This window comes from Triticum urartu, chromosome 7A (assembly GCF_056163025.1).
Source record: "Triticum urartu cultivar PI428250 chromosome 7A, HENAU_Tu73, whole genome shotgun sequence".
Classification (NCBI taxonomy): Eukaryota; Viridiplantae; Streptophyta; class Magnoliopsida; order Poales; family Poaceae; genus Triticum; species Triticum urartu.
The window spans coordinates 388074154-388092546 of NC_141879.1; the positions used below are offsets into that span (position 1 = coordinate 388074154).

The following is an 18393-nucleotide window of genomic DNA, read 5'->3' on the forward strand; positions in this document are numbered from 1 at the left end:
CGCATTTGCACCAACATCAGAGTATCTTACATTAGGTTAATATCACTTGGGAAACAGACAAAAAAACAACCAGCTACTATCTATTGGAATGGATGGGGGTCCTTGGCACAGCGGTAAAAGCCGTTGCCTTGTGACCATGAGGTCATGGGTTGAAGTCTTGGAAACTTTTTTTTATAAAAATGTAGGAAAATGCAGCATACAATAAACCCAAAATGATCGGACCCTTCCCTGGACCATGCGCATGCGAAAGCTACATGCACCGGGCTACCCTACTATCGATTGCAATATGCCTCATTTGGCCTGTCATTGCGATATGGCAAGATTTCTTGTCGAATTAAGCAATCTCTTGTATGCCTGGGAAGACATTTGGCCATCGCTTAGCATCCTAACATGCCTAAGATGAAGAACACGGCGTTCCCGCATGCTGGTGCGGTGATATATGCCCATCAACTAATTCTTGCAAAACCCCGCAAAAGAAACTAATTCTTGCAAAGACAGAACATATAAGCACACAAAGACACATATAACTTCTAATGGTACTGTAGTTTTGTGCCGCTTCTACATTAACTACATGCCACTAATCATATACACAAGTTGAAATACAGAATCAGTTGACGATAATTGTCACTATCACAGATTAACACGTAGGAAGACTCCAACAGGAGTGGATTTCATGCTTCTTTATACTTCGTAAGGTCGAAGGTGAGGGTTCTGGAGCAGCTGCATGTCAGATTTGAGTTGAAGGATCAGCGTACATGAAATATGAAAAAAGGTAATACTAACAAAAGTGCACTTTTCACCTTCTTTCTGAATCCCGATAAACACCAACCAGTGCTTCAGCTTTGTCGTAGAAGCTATCCTTCAGCGATATGACAATACTCTGAAACCCACAACCTCCATCACCATCTTGCTCTTCGCCAGCACGTTCGCATGACTTTGATCGAATAAACCCAGCAACCTTGGCAACATTTAAATTATCTAGAGCTGCATCGACTTCATCCAGTATGAAGAATGGTGATGGCCTGAAACTGCACAATTGCCGCACATGTTTACGTTTTGGACAAAAGGTCTGCATGTGGCTCACACGCACCACAACAAATGGGGATGTTCAAAAAGAGCAATTTACCCTACCAAACTGTAGCTACAAAGGCCAAGAAAATATAGATTACGTAATCTATCCTACATTTAAAATGGTACCTACTACATAATCATGGGGTACAGAAGAAACACCAAGATGTATTAGAAGCAAAATTGGCACCTGAAGAGAACATGTGACCACTTAAGCACAATATGTAATTTCTGTATAAATAACTAAGTCATTCACTGCAAACAATGTTACAACTAACTAATGAACAAGACAGCTTTTTTAATTAATAACAGGGAACATGATAAAGGGAATATATTGCCATGTTTACCAGAAATATTTTACCTGTGAATGGCAAAAAGCAATGCCAGTGCAGCAACAGTCTTCTCCCCACCGGATAACTGTTCCATATCCCTAAAGCGCTTCGTAGGTGGCATAGCTGTGTACTTGATTCCATGAAGAAATGGCTCATCTTCATTTTCTAGATTTAAATATGCTGTTCCTCCGAGTGGATGCGTGTGACTTTTTGTTAACTGCTTATAGATTTTGTCTATGCCTTTAGATATATGATCAAAGGCTTCCATGAACAGCTCATACCTAAGCAAAACAATATTCAGACCCAAAAATATATCCTGAGCAGGCAATATATTAACTTGAAACCGAAAAAGATACATGAAATCCGACAATGCTTGATTAAGAATAATCAATAATCTGAGGCTATAGTAAGCTGAAATCAAACACTGTCTGATTTCTTCCAAAAGAATGCAGCATATTATCATATTTTCAATGCCTTACTGCCCCAAACAAGTTAAGGTAGGCTAGAGTTGAAACCCATAAGATCTCGAAAACATAGTCAGAGTTCTGGCACGTTGATAGCTAACTTCCACGCACCCCTGTTCATGGCTAGAAGTTTGATCTACCCAACTTCTCTTGATATTATCAGCACGTTATATATGCACTTCCAATATGCACTGGCGCTTCTGGAGGCCTGCGGTGTATGTGTATATGCCCAAACCATCGCATACAATGTTGGACAAGCTTCTCATCAATTGGTGCTACCACACCTCCATCACACATATCATCATTATACATGATAAGAGTTGGGGTAGCACCAATTGATGCTCACGTATTATCATGTTTTCAACAATGAATATATTAGTAAGATCTTGTGTAAATATATTAGAGCTCTGACATAAATTGAGCACTTAGACGAGTGGTTTCCAAAATAGAACACTTCCTGAACATACAAATACTAACATAAGTGACATATTAAGTTTAAGCTGCGGTTTCCGGTCAGATAATGCAGGCTCGTAAGTTTAAGCTGTGCTAGAAAGTGGAATTCCATAGAATTTTGCTAGTCCTATATGCCAATCATTCAAGCGAAACTCCACAGTTCGATCAGCATACATTTGCATTGAAAATAAAGAAGCAAGTAAACAGTACCATAACTAGAGACGAAAATAATTGGGCAATACCTTCTTTGCTTGACAGAGTTATACTTGTCAGCTACCTCTCGCTCTTCTTTCCTAGCTGCTTCAAACTTCTCGCTCACCTCTTTTTCCTTCGTTTGAAGTGCTTCATATTGGTCCAATGCTTTTAAGTTTGGAGCAGTGCGTTCAATCTCAGCCATTAGTATACCTATTTTTTGTTTAAACTCTGCCTCAAGTTTGTCACGGTCAGACAGCTGCACTTCTTTAAGGTAGATTTCACTAAGCTGGCTGTAATCAAGGACAAGTTCCTGTGAGGATGATCCAGTGTCCATTGGATCATTAACTGTAGGAAGCTTTAACTGCTCCAGTTCGCACTTCTCATGAATCTCACGTTGGCGTGATCTAAGTTGAACTATCTGTCCCTCCTATAAGAACAACGATGGTTTCATTACTGCATCAGCCTTCAAATTGCCAATATAAATTGTCTAAACACAAACCCAAACAAAAACAACAAAGAAATCAATTGTTTAACAGGCTTCAGCCAGAACCCTATTAAAACTGTCTAAATGAATATTCGATGAAAGCAGTTGTACTGTTAGAGAAACCTACCTTTAACTTCACTTGGCGATCCAGCTTTGCCAATGCAGCAGCAACACTATCATTCTGTTTCTTTAGTTCCTCAATTGCTGTCTCACATTCATCTGACTTCAACTTCCAGTCTGTTTTAGTGAAGAGTTTCATGAATCAGTACAAAGGTGAATGGAGAAGGAACAAGATGTACTAAAATTTTGGACAAGCTGATATTCGTTATGAAGAGCTCGGTTGACAAGACGCTTTGTATGGCATGCTCAGTTTAAAATTCACAGCAAGAGCTCGGTTGACACTCACAAGAACGCTCGATGTTCAAAAAACGAAAGCGGAAGCGAAGCGGAAGGCCACACAGTTTAGAGCAATGAGTTATGCGCTTAAGCATTTTTTGTAAATTGGCCTGAATTTGGCTGTTTTTGAATACACAGGAAAATATGAAACATAGCACATAGGTAACTGAAATAGCATATAAAATGCAGTTCCTCTCACTAGCAGTATCATCATCTCCTGCCTCCATAGTTATGCAATTCCTCTGAGTTCCTCTTCAGTGTCAGTGCTCTCTCTTGTGCTGATGCAGCATCACTAGCAGTAGCATCATCTCCTGCCTCCATACTTATGCAATTCCTAGACAAATTTGGCAATGACTGAATGAGATGAGTACAGGAGAGAGGCAGAGCTGCAGAGGAGGAATAGGAGCACTGCTGCACTGGATCTGGAACAAATGAGGAAGAAGAAGAACTAAAGAACAGAAGTACAGAAGTACAGAACAGCGGAGTAAGATCTGCATAAAGAACAATGAGAGGAGGAATCAGTCTCAATCTTCACCTGACTGAATAGAGTGGACGTCAAGGAGGACCAGGGAGCCATGCCTCCAGGAGCCGCCGCAACAGCCTCTCCTTACCCCTCCGCTTCCAACCCTAGCCACCAGGCCAATTTGGGCTGTGGCCTTTATACCCCCTTTCCCCTCCCGTCTACACTTTTCTGTTCCCGCCCGACCGTTTCCATCGCTATTTCATCGATTAGGCGCGCGCACACTCAGCCAGCACCTAGCGCTAAATCGACCACTTGATTGCGCTAAAAACACTTAACGCTAAAATCTGCACCCAGGGCAGAAGCGAAGCTAGCCAACACTCAGCACTTCAGAAAGATTAAGCGCCGCTAAAAAATGCTTTATTGAACATTGAGAACGCTAGCAGCTGTATATTACATTTCAAAACACCATTTAGAAACAATCAACAGAACTCCATAAGAAAATCTTTGCACAAAATACAAGGATGAAACTAGTATACCTCTATGGAAAGGAAACAGCAAGTTATCAGCCCAAACAGTACATATTCAGGTATGGATACTACTAAGCAAATGCACAATGCCATTACTTCTGGTAGAGCTGGAAAACTAAGCTTAAGGAACAATAAGGTGCAATAACTGTGATATGGGTTCTTTGGTACTTAAATTAAGCAGCAATGAACCAATTAAATGGCAAGGGACATGAATCAGCCAACTAGCATCCCTAAAAGAGCCACCTACTTGGCAATCAAGAACTACGGGTGCAAGTGTGGCAAGCCTGCCTGCTAACCCAGTGTCCCACCTCCCAAAGCAAGCCCACATACTTTCTCGTGGGTTGACTGCATATGGCCGCATTGTTCCCGCGGATTGAACCAGGTTGGCTGCAGCGGACAGCCAACATATCCACAAGATGCCTAAAAGATATCCCCACATCTCCTGACAGTAGACTCAACGGCGGCGCCTCCATCTCCACTGGCAACCTTTCTCCTAAGCTGTAGTCATTAGCAGCTCCAAAGGCCTCCCCTTACTGGATTGTGGCTAGAGCCCGGCCATTCCTCCACCGCCGCTCTATCTCCGCAGATTGGTGCAGCAGCCGCAGCGACACGGATGGCTGAAAGTGAATATAGTCCCCATGTGTGGTTTTGGTAATTAACAAAGCCCTATGTACTAATGTTTGCACTGAAATATATAGCAGTGATGCATGAAGGAGATTTGATGGATTTGGAATGAATGACATCAACATCAAGATTTGCATCAAGATCATTGAGTTCTAGTGATGAATCTATTATGATCAAGAAGTAGACTTCATATTGACTATTTTCTATTCAATCATAGAACTCAAAGATTGTCATGCTTGGGCTTATGGGTTGAGTCATGATGGATCAAGACCTCAAGACAATGATTAAAGAGAAGAATTCCATATATGGCTCAAAGATGAGATTATGATGAGCTCGTATGGTGAGTCATTGTTGATAAAGTCTTGAAGCAAGTAATTCAGGTAAAGAATTCATTGTGCCTCTCAAGATATTGTGATGAAGCATTTAGAAGAGCAAGTAATGACCAATCTAATAAACATGAGAAACTCGACATGGTGATGAGAGAAATGAGATATTGGTTATCATGTCTTGAAGCAATAAAGTGAAGGGAATAGTTCAATGTGGCTTCAAGACATCAAGATAGACTGATAGAGTATGGAATAAAGATAAAGGTTGACCAAGATAAAGCTCAAAGATTGAATTCTAGACGGTCAACACACAAGCGCAAATAATGTACCACATGGGATCTAGTGATATGGTAAGCACTTGCGAATTGTATTTTGTGAACTAACTCATACTATGTGTTTTCTATGTCTATATGGGTTAGGTGATTCTCATGGTCTTGCAACAAAAGAAAGATTTCAAGTAGCCCATGTGAGGATGAAATCAAGTGAAGATGGGCATCAAGGTAGATAAGGGCGAGTTCAAGATAGGTATCTCGAGGAACTACAAGCTTGAAGCTTGAGGATGATCACGTGATGGTCATGTGAAGATGGTCTACACGAAGAGGCTTCCCATAAGGTTATGAGTGATATATTCGAAGAACTTAAACAAACTTCGTACAGACATTGATGAATGGACATATGCTTGAAGCTTGAAGGTCCATTGAAGTATGATGGGTACATGCGAAGATGATATACAAGACAATGCTTCCCATATGGTTTGTGGGGAAGCTATTTGTAGTCTTCACCAAGTGACCGTGATCAAGAACTTCATGTTACTGATCACACTCAACGACAGGAATGCGCCTTGATGATGTGCTGTGGTCAGCAGCCATTTTCTTACAACATCAAAGATGGAGATGGAAACAGCCTCTTGCAGAAATGTAGGGAAAGCTGCGTACTATAGACCCAAAGTAGTCAGACCCTTCCCCAGACCCTGCGCAAGCAGGGGCCACGTGCACCGGGCTGCCCTAGGTTGGGGATGGAACGAGTTGGAGAAGATACAGGTGCTATGAGATTTGTGTTCTAACTTGATGGAGAAAACAACCAGGCCTTAGAGGATTTTTTTTTCATATTTCTGGTTGTTCTATTCTTCAGTTTTTAGTATTTGAAAATGCACAACTGAAACCATCAGGCATTAGTTGGGACTAAAAATTGTGGCGTATGCAGGCTGCCACATTAACCGGCGAAGCTTGCGGGCAATGCGGGCTGCCGCATCAACCCAGCTCAACCACAAGCAGGGAAGGCAGGTGCGGGCTGGACGCATCCCACCCCAGTTGCATCTTGTCAAGGACTACAGAAAAATAGACAAGATACTTCAGAAGTCTACCCTCAGCCTCAGCCTTCAGCTCTTCCATCTGATTTGAAATATGTTCAGCATCAGCCTTAGCACGAGTTTCTCTCTCCTGCAAGCCCTTCAGCTCCTTCTCTAGGGTCTCATGTGTGTTGTTTAACTTTGCAATCGGAGCGTGCATATCTCTCTTTTGTTCATATTCCAGCCTGCAGAACAAAATCATGCCCCGAACGCCATATGAGGTATGCACATGAAAGTAAATGTAGACTTGGCCAGTTGATTCCCATGAAAACAATAAATGAAGGATTACTTACTGGTATTTCAGTTTCGATAATTGATTGCTCAGACTTAGCTTCCTCTCCTGCAGTGCTTGAGCATCTTTCAGTTGCTTTTCTTCATATTCACGAATGTTCTTCACACCAACTGACGTGCTAAAATCCTTGTAGATCCTGTCGACTATCTCATTTATTTTTTTCTCCCGCTTTCTTACTTCCCGTTCGTTTTTAGCAAGACGGCTTTCCAACTAAGAAAATTATGTATTAGTGACTGGTGCACAAGTGACACTTGGAACCTGACTTAAACAACAACAGTTGAACACATGGATATATCACCTCCTCCTTTCCTGGCTCCAGATGATCAATTTCTTTCTCAATATTATGTTTCTCAGATGCCAATTTGTGTAGCTTCTCTTTGAGATTATTCTGCACACAAGAAATAGTATTAGAAACAGCCAGGAAATAGCACTGTTCTAGGAGAGTTTAAAGCATTGTCAAGGTAGTCAAAACTATCTACCAACCTGTTCGACATTCGAGTAATGTAACTTTTTCTCGAGTCCAGTTATTTTCTCAGATACAGCAAGTTCCTTTCTCTGCAACTCCCTGGGGGAACCAAGTTCGGACATTTCAGCCTCTAGCTTACTTTTCTTCTTCTTCAGAGCTACATCACATATTGCATGAAGACCCAGTAAGGCAAATTACAAGATATTGCACATATCTATTGGTAATAATAGAAAAAAAAAGGATATGTACATTCTATTCTGCTGTCGTCCCATTTATTTGATCTAGCTTCCATTCCACCGCTTACTCCACCAGTCATTGTACCAGATTTAGTCAAAAGTATCCCATCGACAGTAACGACTAAATACATACATGTGAGAGCCAAGTAAGCATAATTTTTTTTTAGAAAATTTCATTTCAGAACATGAGCGCATGCACTTACCCTTGTACCTTTCACCACTCCAACTAAGAGTTTTAGCTTCATCAAGTTTGTCACAGACAAGTGTATTCCCAACAGCATACAGAACTGCTTTCTCCAAAGCTCGATCAAATGTATAATGTTAAGGCACAGATGACAAACAAAACCAAACAATTTGGCACAAATGTTTGCGTTTGACCATACAAAGTCATTGAAATATAGCTCATCGACAACTGACACAGGAAGCAAAAGACTGCACCAAATAACAAAACCACAAGCAAGCAAGTGTGCAAACAAAATTGAATAATAATACTAGTCTAAAAATAAGTGAAAGGGCCTTTGAAGTTTTCTGGGGGAAACAGAAATGAAATTTTTATAGAAAATGGATATCCACATGGGGGCAATCAAGGTTGATAAATGTCAACAGCTCTTCTCACTCCATGGAATGATGCATTACAAATTTCAGTAAGGCAGATAAAATCATCTGGTAGATGAACATTTGATTTGATCACTGAAAACTCGAAAGGATACCCAAAAAAAGGAGCATGCAGCAAAATTCACCAAGATACAGAAAAAAAGGATATTGTATCACATCAAAGATCAACTGTGCAGATCCTCCAAGGGTACGCAACCTCTCGGTTATTGGCTTCACACGGATCGATTGTAAGGGAATAAATGTCTGTGGAGGAAGACGTTGTTCCTTCAAATACTGCAGCACAGGAGACATAAAGTTACTGCACGTTCTGGATGATGCCAAAAGTAAAGGACCAACTTAAATCAGAAAATTCTATAACATGACAAACACAAATGCAAAACGTGGTTGATGGACTGTTCCTATTTGGTTGATATCTTTTGTTTTGCCAGAAAAACGGCTACAAAGTGTGGTTTGCCACATCTTTTTGGTGTACGAATTGTTTGCCACAACTATGTCAAAATAATGAGTGTAAGACAAGTGGGCAAGGTAGCTAAGAAAGTGTGGCATTCTACGACAGTGGATATGGAACTACAGTAGCCTCATTCAGGTGAAGTTCGCCCAAGGCAAGTCTTGCAATAAGAGTATCATGTGCTTTCGTCCTTAGGGTGCTATCCATCATGCACCAACCATCCGTCCATGTGACTTTGACATCCATTTGATAAGTTGAAACCCATCCAAGTTTCTTTTAATGCTTCACATGAATTATAGGAAGATTCCATAGATTGGAACTACATCGATTTTTAGCATACACACATCTCTTCGGAAACCATGCAAGCAAATATAAGTGGCGCACTGGTTGTTCGATTTCATTTAACAAGTGCTATGTATTCTGGAGAAATACGTTTTGGATGAAACAAAAAGTAAGTAATAGCATTCACTAAAACGGACAGTATAATATGTTTTCCAATATATAAAAAAATGTTGGAAGACAAGCTAACTAAAATCATGAAAGCAGCACCTTAATGCATTCCTTTCCTGTGCTTTCATCTTCAACCACTACTGCATCCATGAATTTTCCCATGGCAACAGTGACAGCAAGGTTGTATTTCTTTTGTGAGGGCCGACAAAGTTCAGTCATGCGACCATGGACTCCAGGGAAGAGCCTCTTAAGACTCTTAACAGTTTCTGAAAATCGAGCATCCCGCTCACTTTCATGCTTCACAGCTTTGAGTTCACGTAACTGCGTATCTATCTCATCCACCTTCTGCTTCAATGTCAGATACTTAGCTCTGCATAAAGTTTAAAAAATAATGTATTGGACATCAAAATTCAAAACTAACATTTATGGTAGAGCAAAAGTTAATACACTGAATGATTCGAACAAGCAACCCATCGAGATCAAAGGACTTTGCTATGGACTAACCCTGAAGATTGGCGTTCCTTTGCAATCTTGTTATGATCCTCGCGTAAACGTGTAAGCTCATCTTCATGCTTGGGGATTGAATGAAGAATCTTATTAAGCTTTGTCTGCAATTCACTCTCCTGTGATGATATCTCATCAACACGGCTACGCAGCTGTTGCATATTCTCCTCTAAATTCTTTTTGGCTTCAATATCAGCATTTAGCTCTTTGTCTAATACTTCCTTCTCATCTCGCAGCTTTGCTGTCCTCATTCCTGCATCTTCCTTGCTGTAACAGAAGTTAAGGTCCAATGAAGCCGTCATAGGGATGCACGCACAAATATCAAAAGAATGCAAAGACATTGTTCAAAAAGTTCAAATTTATCCATTTTGTCGCAGTTATTCATAACTAATAAAAAAACTCAAAAGCTCACAGATTCCGCGAGGTAGCGAAGGTGATTGTAAAACCAAATCTTACAGTATGGCCTCGTTGCATGTACTATCTACCTACAGACTTGTCTCCCCCCCCCCCCCCCCCCCCCCCCTCACAAATAGATGTTCTAGCATTCAAAGTTTGTTCAGAAATACATATCATTCTACGATTTTGAGACTCGCTCGCTCATTCAACTCCCAAGTACTCCCTCCATCCCATAATGTAAGACCATTTTTGACACTAGTTTTATGCCTAGAAACTAGAAAGATAGGCAAGACAAAATGGTGTTACTCTCCTTAGATAGTACACATGGAGATACGACAGTCAGACTCACATTCTATGATATTCCTGGACTTGGTCATCGGCTAATTGCAGTTTCACTCCTTTATCTTGGCCTTGCTCGTTCAACTCCTCAATAGCACTTGTGACATCAGCCAAAGCACTCTGCAGCCTTTTCATCTCTTCCAAATGTTTATTGTTATCATCCTTCTTTTTGTCAATCTCTTTGTTGCAGCTTTTGATTTTGGATTTGAGCCGAGATATTTGCTCTTTCAATCTAAGAAGCTCGGGTTGCTGAAGAAGAAACATATCAATTAGGATGTAATTAACATGCCCAATTCATAATATCAACAACATTGGTACGCTCTAATTCTCTAGAAGGCAAGCCTTGTTTCACCTACTAATAAGAATTCTACTACAAATTCTAAATTGCAAGAAGCTAAAAATTAAACACGTAATTAAGAGTTGTATGATGCCACGAGAAAACAGAACAGAAGAAAAGAATTTGATAAGCTCTTCATACAGCCACAAACAGAAATGCCATGATGGAAGTGGTGGGGTTTAGGAGTGAAAATAAGGCACCTACCTTTTTGTCAATATCAAGCTTTTTCTTCGACATACTCTTCTCGCATAAGGTAATTTTCTTGAGAAATGCACTTTGCTCCTTCCTTTTTGCAGCAAGTCCATTGTCAGAGGATTGATTATCTTCGCGCGCTTCCTGAAGAGAACGTCTATCATCCTCAAGTTCGGCTTCTATTGTTTCCATGTCTTTTTCAATGCTGTAGAGTTGCCATAGGAGATGCTCTGTTTTTAACAGTTTCTGAAAACAAGCAAAGACATAGGGCGCATAATGTGAATATTTGGTAAGTAACCCAAACTTGAGATTTTTCAGAACAAAAGAAATGAGTGTGGGAGAAGTACCAGGTCCTGCTGTAAGCGCAGATGCTTCTCTGCCTCTTCCTTCTGCGCCTTCTTCTGCTTCCTCTCCATGACGATGGTCCTTTTCTCTTGATAGACAAGTGCAGATTTCTCTTCGGCACTGGTTTTCTGTTCCTCCAATTCGTCGTACTCCCTCCTGAGCTCGTCAGAGCCTGCAATCTGCTCCAGAAGTGCAGTGAGCTCCTTAGGATTCTTGGAGGCAATGGATTCCACGTCACCCTGCAACGCAAATGCTCATGTCACGTCTCCGGAATTATTGCTAATCGAGGAGGAAGAATTAGTGAAGACCTGGAAAACGAGGAAGTTGCGGGCCTTGACGAGAATGCCGAGGGATCTGAGCTTGGCGTTGTAGTCGTCCCACGTGACGAGTCGGCCATCGATACGGTACTCGCTGCCACCGGCGCCGGTAATGGTGCGGGTGAAGTGAAGCTCGCCGCCGGTGCCTGGGAGGTTGTAGACGAGGCGTACGGAGGCCCTGCGACCCTTGGCCTCCTTGTCGCGGTCGTCGAGGGCGTAGATGAGATCCTTGAGCTGGGCGCCACGGAGGTGTGCCGAGCGGACGCCGAGCACAAAACTGATGGCGTCCATGAGATTGGACTTGCCGGCGCCATTGGGACCGATGATGGCCGTGAAGTCGAAGAAGGGGCCGATGGTCTGCGTTCCCTTGTACGACTTAAAATTCTCCACCTCCAGCCGATGGATCCGCCCACCGCCGCCTCTGCTGCTGTGTCCAACGGAGGCCGCCGCGGCCGCCATGTCTTCCCCGCCTCCTAGTTCCCCTTGCCCTTCCTAACTGAACTAGGGTTTTCGTCGAAGGGAGATTCGAAGTGCACGGGGAAGGAGACGGATGCCTGTTGCAGCCATCCAGGGCCGTTTTCTGCTCACATTTAGGCCCACCGATTCAATGGACTACGCAATATTCCGCGGAAACATTCCCTCTTTGTGACAAAGAAAAATCTCCACCGCCTAAAAATGATGAGGCCTCCTTTGGTTCATAGAATAGAAATGTTGTAAAAATAGGAAAATCATAAAAAAATAAGATAACATGTATCTCAATTCCTATAAAGAAAAAGATGCCATTTGATGCATAGGATAGGAATTTTTCTATTGAGTCTTAACTAATGTTTTTTTTCCTCCAAAATGTGAAGGATGTCGTTGCCAACACACGCGATCGAGCAGAGAAAGAAAGTGCGAGAGCTATGAACTTGAACGACAGAGAGAGAGCGAGTTTTGTGCCGCCGTCAACCGCGCAGCTTTTCTGTTTTCCATTCCTCTCTATATCAGTTGCAACAACCTAGCTAGCTACCTCCCGGCAGGCGCGCCATGATCCGCGATGACCGCGCCATCCCACGGCCACGACTCACAGCGCATGCGCCCACCAGGAGAAGAAAACGGGAGAGGGAGAAGTGGTCAGTGCATGCTACAGCACTTGAGCCACCACCTAGCTACGTGCATGTACGGGTCACATCATCTCGCATGCACACATTATTACAAACAGAAAGAAAAACAGAACTACGTTGCTAGCATGAGATTAGACTAAGCATAACATTTCACCCCCTAATCTCACTGCTCCAAACCGATCACTCCAAGCCTCTGTCTCATCTCAATGAAATGAACTCGTCCGAGCGCTTTTGTTAGAGCATCGACCAGTTGATCTTGCGTGCCCACATGATCGATCTCCACTTGATCCTTTTCCATGCAGTCTCTCATAAAATGGAACTTCACGTCAATGTGTTTGCTGTGATCATGGTGTACTGGATTTTTTCTTAAAGCTATAGCAGATTTGTTGTCCACTTGGAGCTTGAACCTCGCAGGAGCAATTCCAGTTATATCTCCCAACAGTCTGCTCAACCACAACCCTTGGCAGGTCGCTGCTGCAATGGCCACATATTCTGCCTCACATGAAGAAAGCGCAACTATCTTCTGCTTCTGAGAGCTCCAGGTGATCAGGTTCTTGCCAAGATAGAAAACATGCCCGGAAGTGCTCTTGCGATCGCCGACGTCGCCGGGGTGATCGCTGTCGCTGAACCCAAGCAGTTTCGCTACACCCTGACCTCTCTTGTAGCTGCATCCATAGTGCTTGGTGCCCTTCACATACCTCAATATATGCTTGAGAGCAGCCCAGTGATGTGTACTAGGCTTCTTCATGAACCGGCTGACGATCCCGACAGAATGTGCTATGTCAGGCCGTGTGTTCACCAGATAGCGCAGTCTTTCAATCACCCTGTGATACAGAGTGGCGTCGAAAGGCTCACCGTCGTCCTCTTTCTTCAGCTTGAGTCGACACTCCATGGACGTGTGGCAGTTGTTGCAGCCCTCCATATTTGCGATCTCCAGTATTTTCTCAGCGTAGCTTTTCTGACAGAGTGTGATGCCGCTGCTGTTCTGCTCCACCTCTATGCCCAAGTAGTAGCTCAGCTTGCCCAGATCACTCATCTTGAAGAGTTGTTGCATCTGCTCCTTGAACGAGGCTATGTCCGCTGCGTTAGTCCCAGTGATAATGAGATCATCCACATAGACCCCCACCAGCAGATACGAGTGAGCATTGCCACGCCTGTAGACTGCGTGCTCCAAAGGACTGCGAGTGAATCCAAGAGCAGTCAGCGATTCATCCAGTTTTGCATACCAGGCGCGTGGAGCTTGATGCAGCCCGTATAAGGCCTTGCGAAGGCGCAGCACACTCTCCTCCTTGCCGGCGATCTCGTACCCCGGCGGCTGAGCAACATAAACCTCTTTGGTGAGATCACCATTCAGAAAAGCTGATTTTACATCCATGTGATGAACTTCCCATCCGGAGTGTGTAGCCAGGGCCAGAAGCAGTCGTACTGTCTCCATGCGAGCTACGGGAGCGAAAACCTCCTCAAAATCCACCCCCTGACGCTGTACATACCCCTTTGCGACGAGGCGAGCTTTGTGTTTGACGGCGTTGCCTGCAGGATCTCGCTTGACACGATAAACCCACTTCAATCTGATCGCTTTGTGTCCAGCAGGCAGCTGAGTGAGCTCCCAAGTCTTGTTGTCAATGATGGACTACATCTCGACGTCCATGGCGCCTTTCCACGCCTTGCTAGCGAGCGCCTCGTCCGTGTCACGCGGCTCCTCGGCGCTGAACAGGCAGCGCACGAGTAGGCAGCGCTCGAACTGCTCGCGCACTGCCTGGTCTTCAGTTTCCTCGAGCACGCTGGTGAAGCTCCGATAGCGCACTGGCTACCCCGTGGGCACATCGTGCCTAGAGTCATGTGAAGGAGGCGTGCCCTTGCCGTTTGACGAGTCTGTGGGCGTCGCTGGCCCGGACTGCAACGAGTCCGGCGTGCTCACCACCGGCGTGGCGACTGCAGCTAGTGAAGCTCCGATAGCGCACTGGCTGCCCCGTGGGCACATCGTGCCTAGAGTCATGTGAAGGAGGCGTGCCCTTGCCGTTTGACGAGTCTGTGGGCGTCGCTGGCCCGGACTGCAACGAGTCCGGCGTGCTCACCACCGGCGTGGCGACTGCAGCTGATCGGGCGTCCCCAAGGCTGGTGTAGAGGGTGTCGCATTGACCGTGGCGTGACCGGCGGGGTGGACGACCCGCTATCCACCTCCTGGACACCGTTCTCCGTGGTGTAGACCACAGTGAAAGTCGCTGGTGCGGTGGTGACCGCGCTCGTGTCCTGAGCGCTCCACATCCATGGCCTATTCTCCTCAAAAACGACATCACGTGTTACCTGGACCTTCTTGGTTGCTGGATCATATGCTCGGTACGCCTTGGAGCCCTCCTCATAACCGACAAATACCATAGGTGTCGATCGATCACTGAGCTTGGTGATGCCGGTGCCGACGTGTTTCACGTGAACCGTGCACCCAAACGTGCGCAGGTGCTGCACATTGGGTTTACGGCCGTGCCACGCCTCATAGGGCGTGACACCCTCCAAGCTTCTTGTTGGCGCGCGGTTTAGCAGATACACTGCCGTTCTCACCGCCTCCTCCCAGAAGAACGCCGACATGCTCATGCTTTTCATCATGCACCTGGCCATCTCCACCACCGTCTGATTCCGACGTTCGACGACGCCGTTTTGCTATGGTGTGTACGGCGCAGTGGTGAAATGCTTGATGCCGCTCTGCTCGCAGTACTCTCTGAACTCGATTGAGTTGAATTCATCGCCGCGGTCTGACCTGAAAGCGCGCAGCTTGCAGTTGCCGTCAGCCTCAGCCATCACTTTGATTTTCTTGAAACAGGAGTACGCCTCATCCTTGGACCTTAGGAGCTCTAGCCACATATAGCGACTATAATCATCTACCACAAGCAGGAAATACTTGTTACCTCCTGGAGTTGTTGGAGTGATCGGCCCGCACAAGTCCGTGTGCACGAGCTCTAGGCCGCGCTCGGCACGGTACGCCGTGGCCTGAGGGAACGGTGCTCGATGTTGCTTTCCCAGAGCGCAGCCGTCACAGTATTCCGCCACGCGATTGATCACCGGCATGCCGCGCACGAGCTGCTTCGTGGACATGGTCCGGAGTGCATGGAAGTGAAGATGCCCCATGCGAGCATGCCATCTCCATGTTGCGTCGTCGCCCTACGCCATCAGACACGCCGGTGCGTCAATGGTGAGTACTCCGGTGTACAGGCGATTTCTAGAGCGCTTGATGCGCGCCAGCACGCGCCGCGCCGGGTCCAGGACGGCCATGACACCGTCGGCGATGTTGATGATGCAGCCGGCCTCGTCCAGTTGTCCCATGAAGAAGATGTTCGTCCGCAGGCTGGGGATGAAGAAGACACCGGTAAGGGCGCGATGATCGCCGCCCTGGCAGCGGAACACAACGCTGTTGTAACGCCCTCGATGCGGCTATATCTCCCACGTGTCGAGGCACGACTTAGAGGCATAACCACATTGAAAGCAATGTCGCAAGTTAGGCAATCTTCACAACATCCCATGTAATATAGATAATAAAAGGGGGGATACATAGTTGGCTTACACTCGCCACGTCAAACAAAGTACATAAATAGCATTACATCAACCAAACACTCATGGCCCGACTACGGCGCCAAAATAAAAGGTAAACCCAACATGTGACACGGTCCCGATCGCCCCAACTGGGCACCACTACTGATCATCAGGGAAAGACACATAGTAACGGCGTGAGTCCTCGTCGAACTCCCACTTGAGCTCAAGCGCGTCATCTGGAACGGAGTCATCAGGCCCTGCATCTGGTTTGGAAGTAATCTGTGAGCCACAGGGACTCAGCAATCTCGCACCCTCGCGATCAAGACTATTTAAGCTTATAGGTAAGGCAAGGTAAATATGTGGAGCTGCAGCAAGCGACTAGCATATATGGTGGCTAACCTGTTCGCAAAAGAGAGCGAGAAGAGAGGGCAAAGCGCGAACGAATAACTAGAGAACAACCTGCGACAAGCATTACTCCAACACCGTGTTCACTTCCCGGACTCCGCCGAGAAGAGACCATCATGGTAACTCACACAGTTGATTCATTTTAATTAAGTTAAGGTTCAAGTTATCTACAACCGGACATTAACAAAATCCCATCTGCCCATAACCGCGGGCACGGCTTTCGAAAGTTCAAAACCCTGCAGGGGAGTCCCAACTTAGCCCATGACAAGCTCTCACGGTCAACGAAGGAATAGACCTTCTCCCGAGACATTCCGATCAGACTCGGTATCCCGGTTCTACAAGACACTTCGACAAGTTAAAACAAATCCAGCAACAATGCCCGAATGTGCCGACAAATCCCGATAAGAGCTGCACATATCTCGTTCTCAGGGCACAATCAGATAAGCAATCCGTACAACTAAAACCAGCCCTCAAGTTTCCCTGAGGTGGCGTTGCAAGGGGCTCTAGGTTGGACCAACACTCAGAGGAGCACTGGCCCGGGGGGGTTTAAATAAGATGACCCTCGGGCTCCGAAAACCCAAAGGAAAAGAGGCTAGGTGGCAAATGGTAAAACCAAGGTTGGGCATTGCTGTAAAAGCTTTATTCAAGGCGAACTATCAAGGGGTTCCCATTATAACCCAACCGCGTAAGGAACGCAAAATCCGGGAACATAACACCGATATGACAGAAACTAGGGCGGCAAGAGTGGAACAAAACACTAGGCGAGAGGCCGAGCCTTCCACCCTTTACCAAGTATATAGATGCATTAAGATAACAAGATAATATAATGATATCCCAACAAGTAAATAATGTTCCAACAAGGAACGGTCTCCAATCTTCACCTGCAACTAGCAACGCTATAAGAGGGCTGAGCAAAGCGGTAACATAGCCAATCAACGGTTTGCTAGGACATGGTGGGTTAGAGGTTTGACATGGCAATTTGGGAGGCATGATAAGCAAGTGGTAGGCATCGTAGCATAGGCATAGCAAAAGAGCGAGCATCTAGCAAAGCAAAGATAGTAGTGATTTCGAGGGTATGATCATCTTGCCTGCAAAGTTGTCAGAGTTGACTGGATCCTCGAAAGCAAACTCAACGGGCTCCTCGTTAGCGAACTCGTCTCCCGGCTCTACCCAAACAAGACAAACAAGCAACAAGGACACAATCAACCACGTGCAAAGCTCAAACAACATGATGCAGACATGGTATGCTATGCGGGATGCAATATGCGATGCATATGCAAGATTTGACAAGGAATGAATGAAACTGGCCTCAACTTGGAAATCCAAGTGTGCCACTGGAAAGGTGAGATGAAATTGCTTGAAAACGATATAAAGAACGCCGGAATCGGAGTCACGGTTTGGAAATGGCAAGCAATTCAAATATGGCACCGGTCTGCGATTTACAGCAAGTAGCCATCTAAATGCAACAAGATGAACATGCTACAGCACTCAAACATGACAACAAAATACATGGAAGGGATCCATACATGATGCTTAACAAAAGATGAACACTGAGCTACGGACAATTCATCCATTAACAGGTTCAAACAAGCATGGCAAAAATGCATTTGGTAAACAGATTCCAGACTTGGTGAAATTAACACTTGTCTGGAATTTCAGATCAGGTAGCACACTTTGGAGCATGAAAATAATATGCTACAGGACCTGAACATGGCAAAGTAAAGCATGGCATGGAGATACTCAAAG

General features: G+C 45.0%; 1 protein-coding gene across 1 annotated transcript; it reads right to left on the reverse strand.

The window, feature by feature from the left end:
• Positions 1-504: 504 nt before the first annotated feature.
• TTN8 (Structural maintenance of chromosomes (SMC) family protein) lies at positions 505-12213 on the reverse strand. The gene is made up of 18 exons (XM_087536267.1): positions 11609-12213; positions 11303-11539; positions 10968-11201; positions 10437-10675; positions 9692-9958; positions 9287-9557; positions 8436-8562; positions 7878-7985; positions 7688-7795; positions 7456-7595; positions 7271-7360; positions 6974-7182; positions 6696-6865; positions 3124-3233; positions 2560-2939; positions 1430-1681; positions 801-1028; positions 505-720 (listed from the first exon to the last, which is right to left on the reverse strand). The coding sequence occupies exons 1-18, from the start codon at positions 12074-12076 to the stop codon at positions 672-674; spliced, it is 3687 nt and encodes a 1228-aa protein (XP_087392393.1). The 5' UTR covers positions 12077-12213; the 3' UTR covers positions 505-671.
• Positions 12214-18393: the final 6180 nt, after the last annotated feature.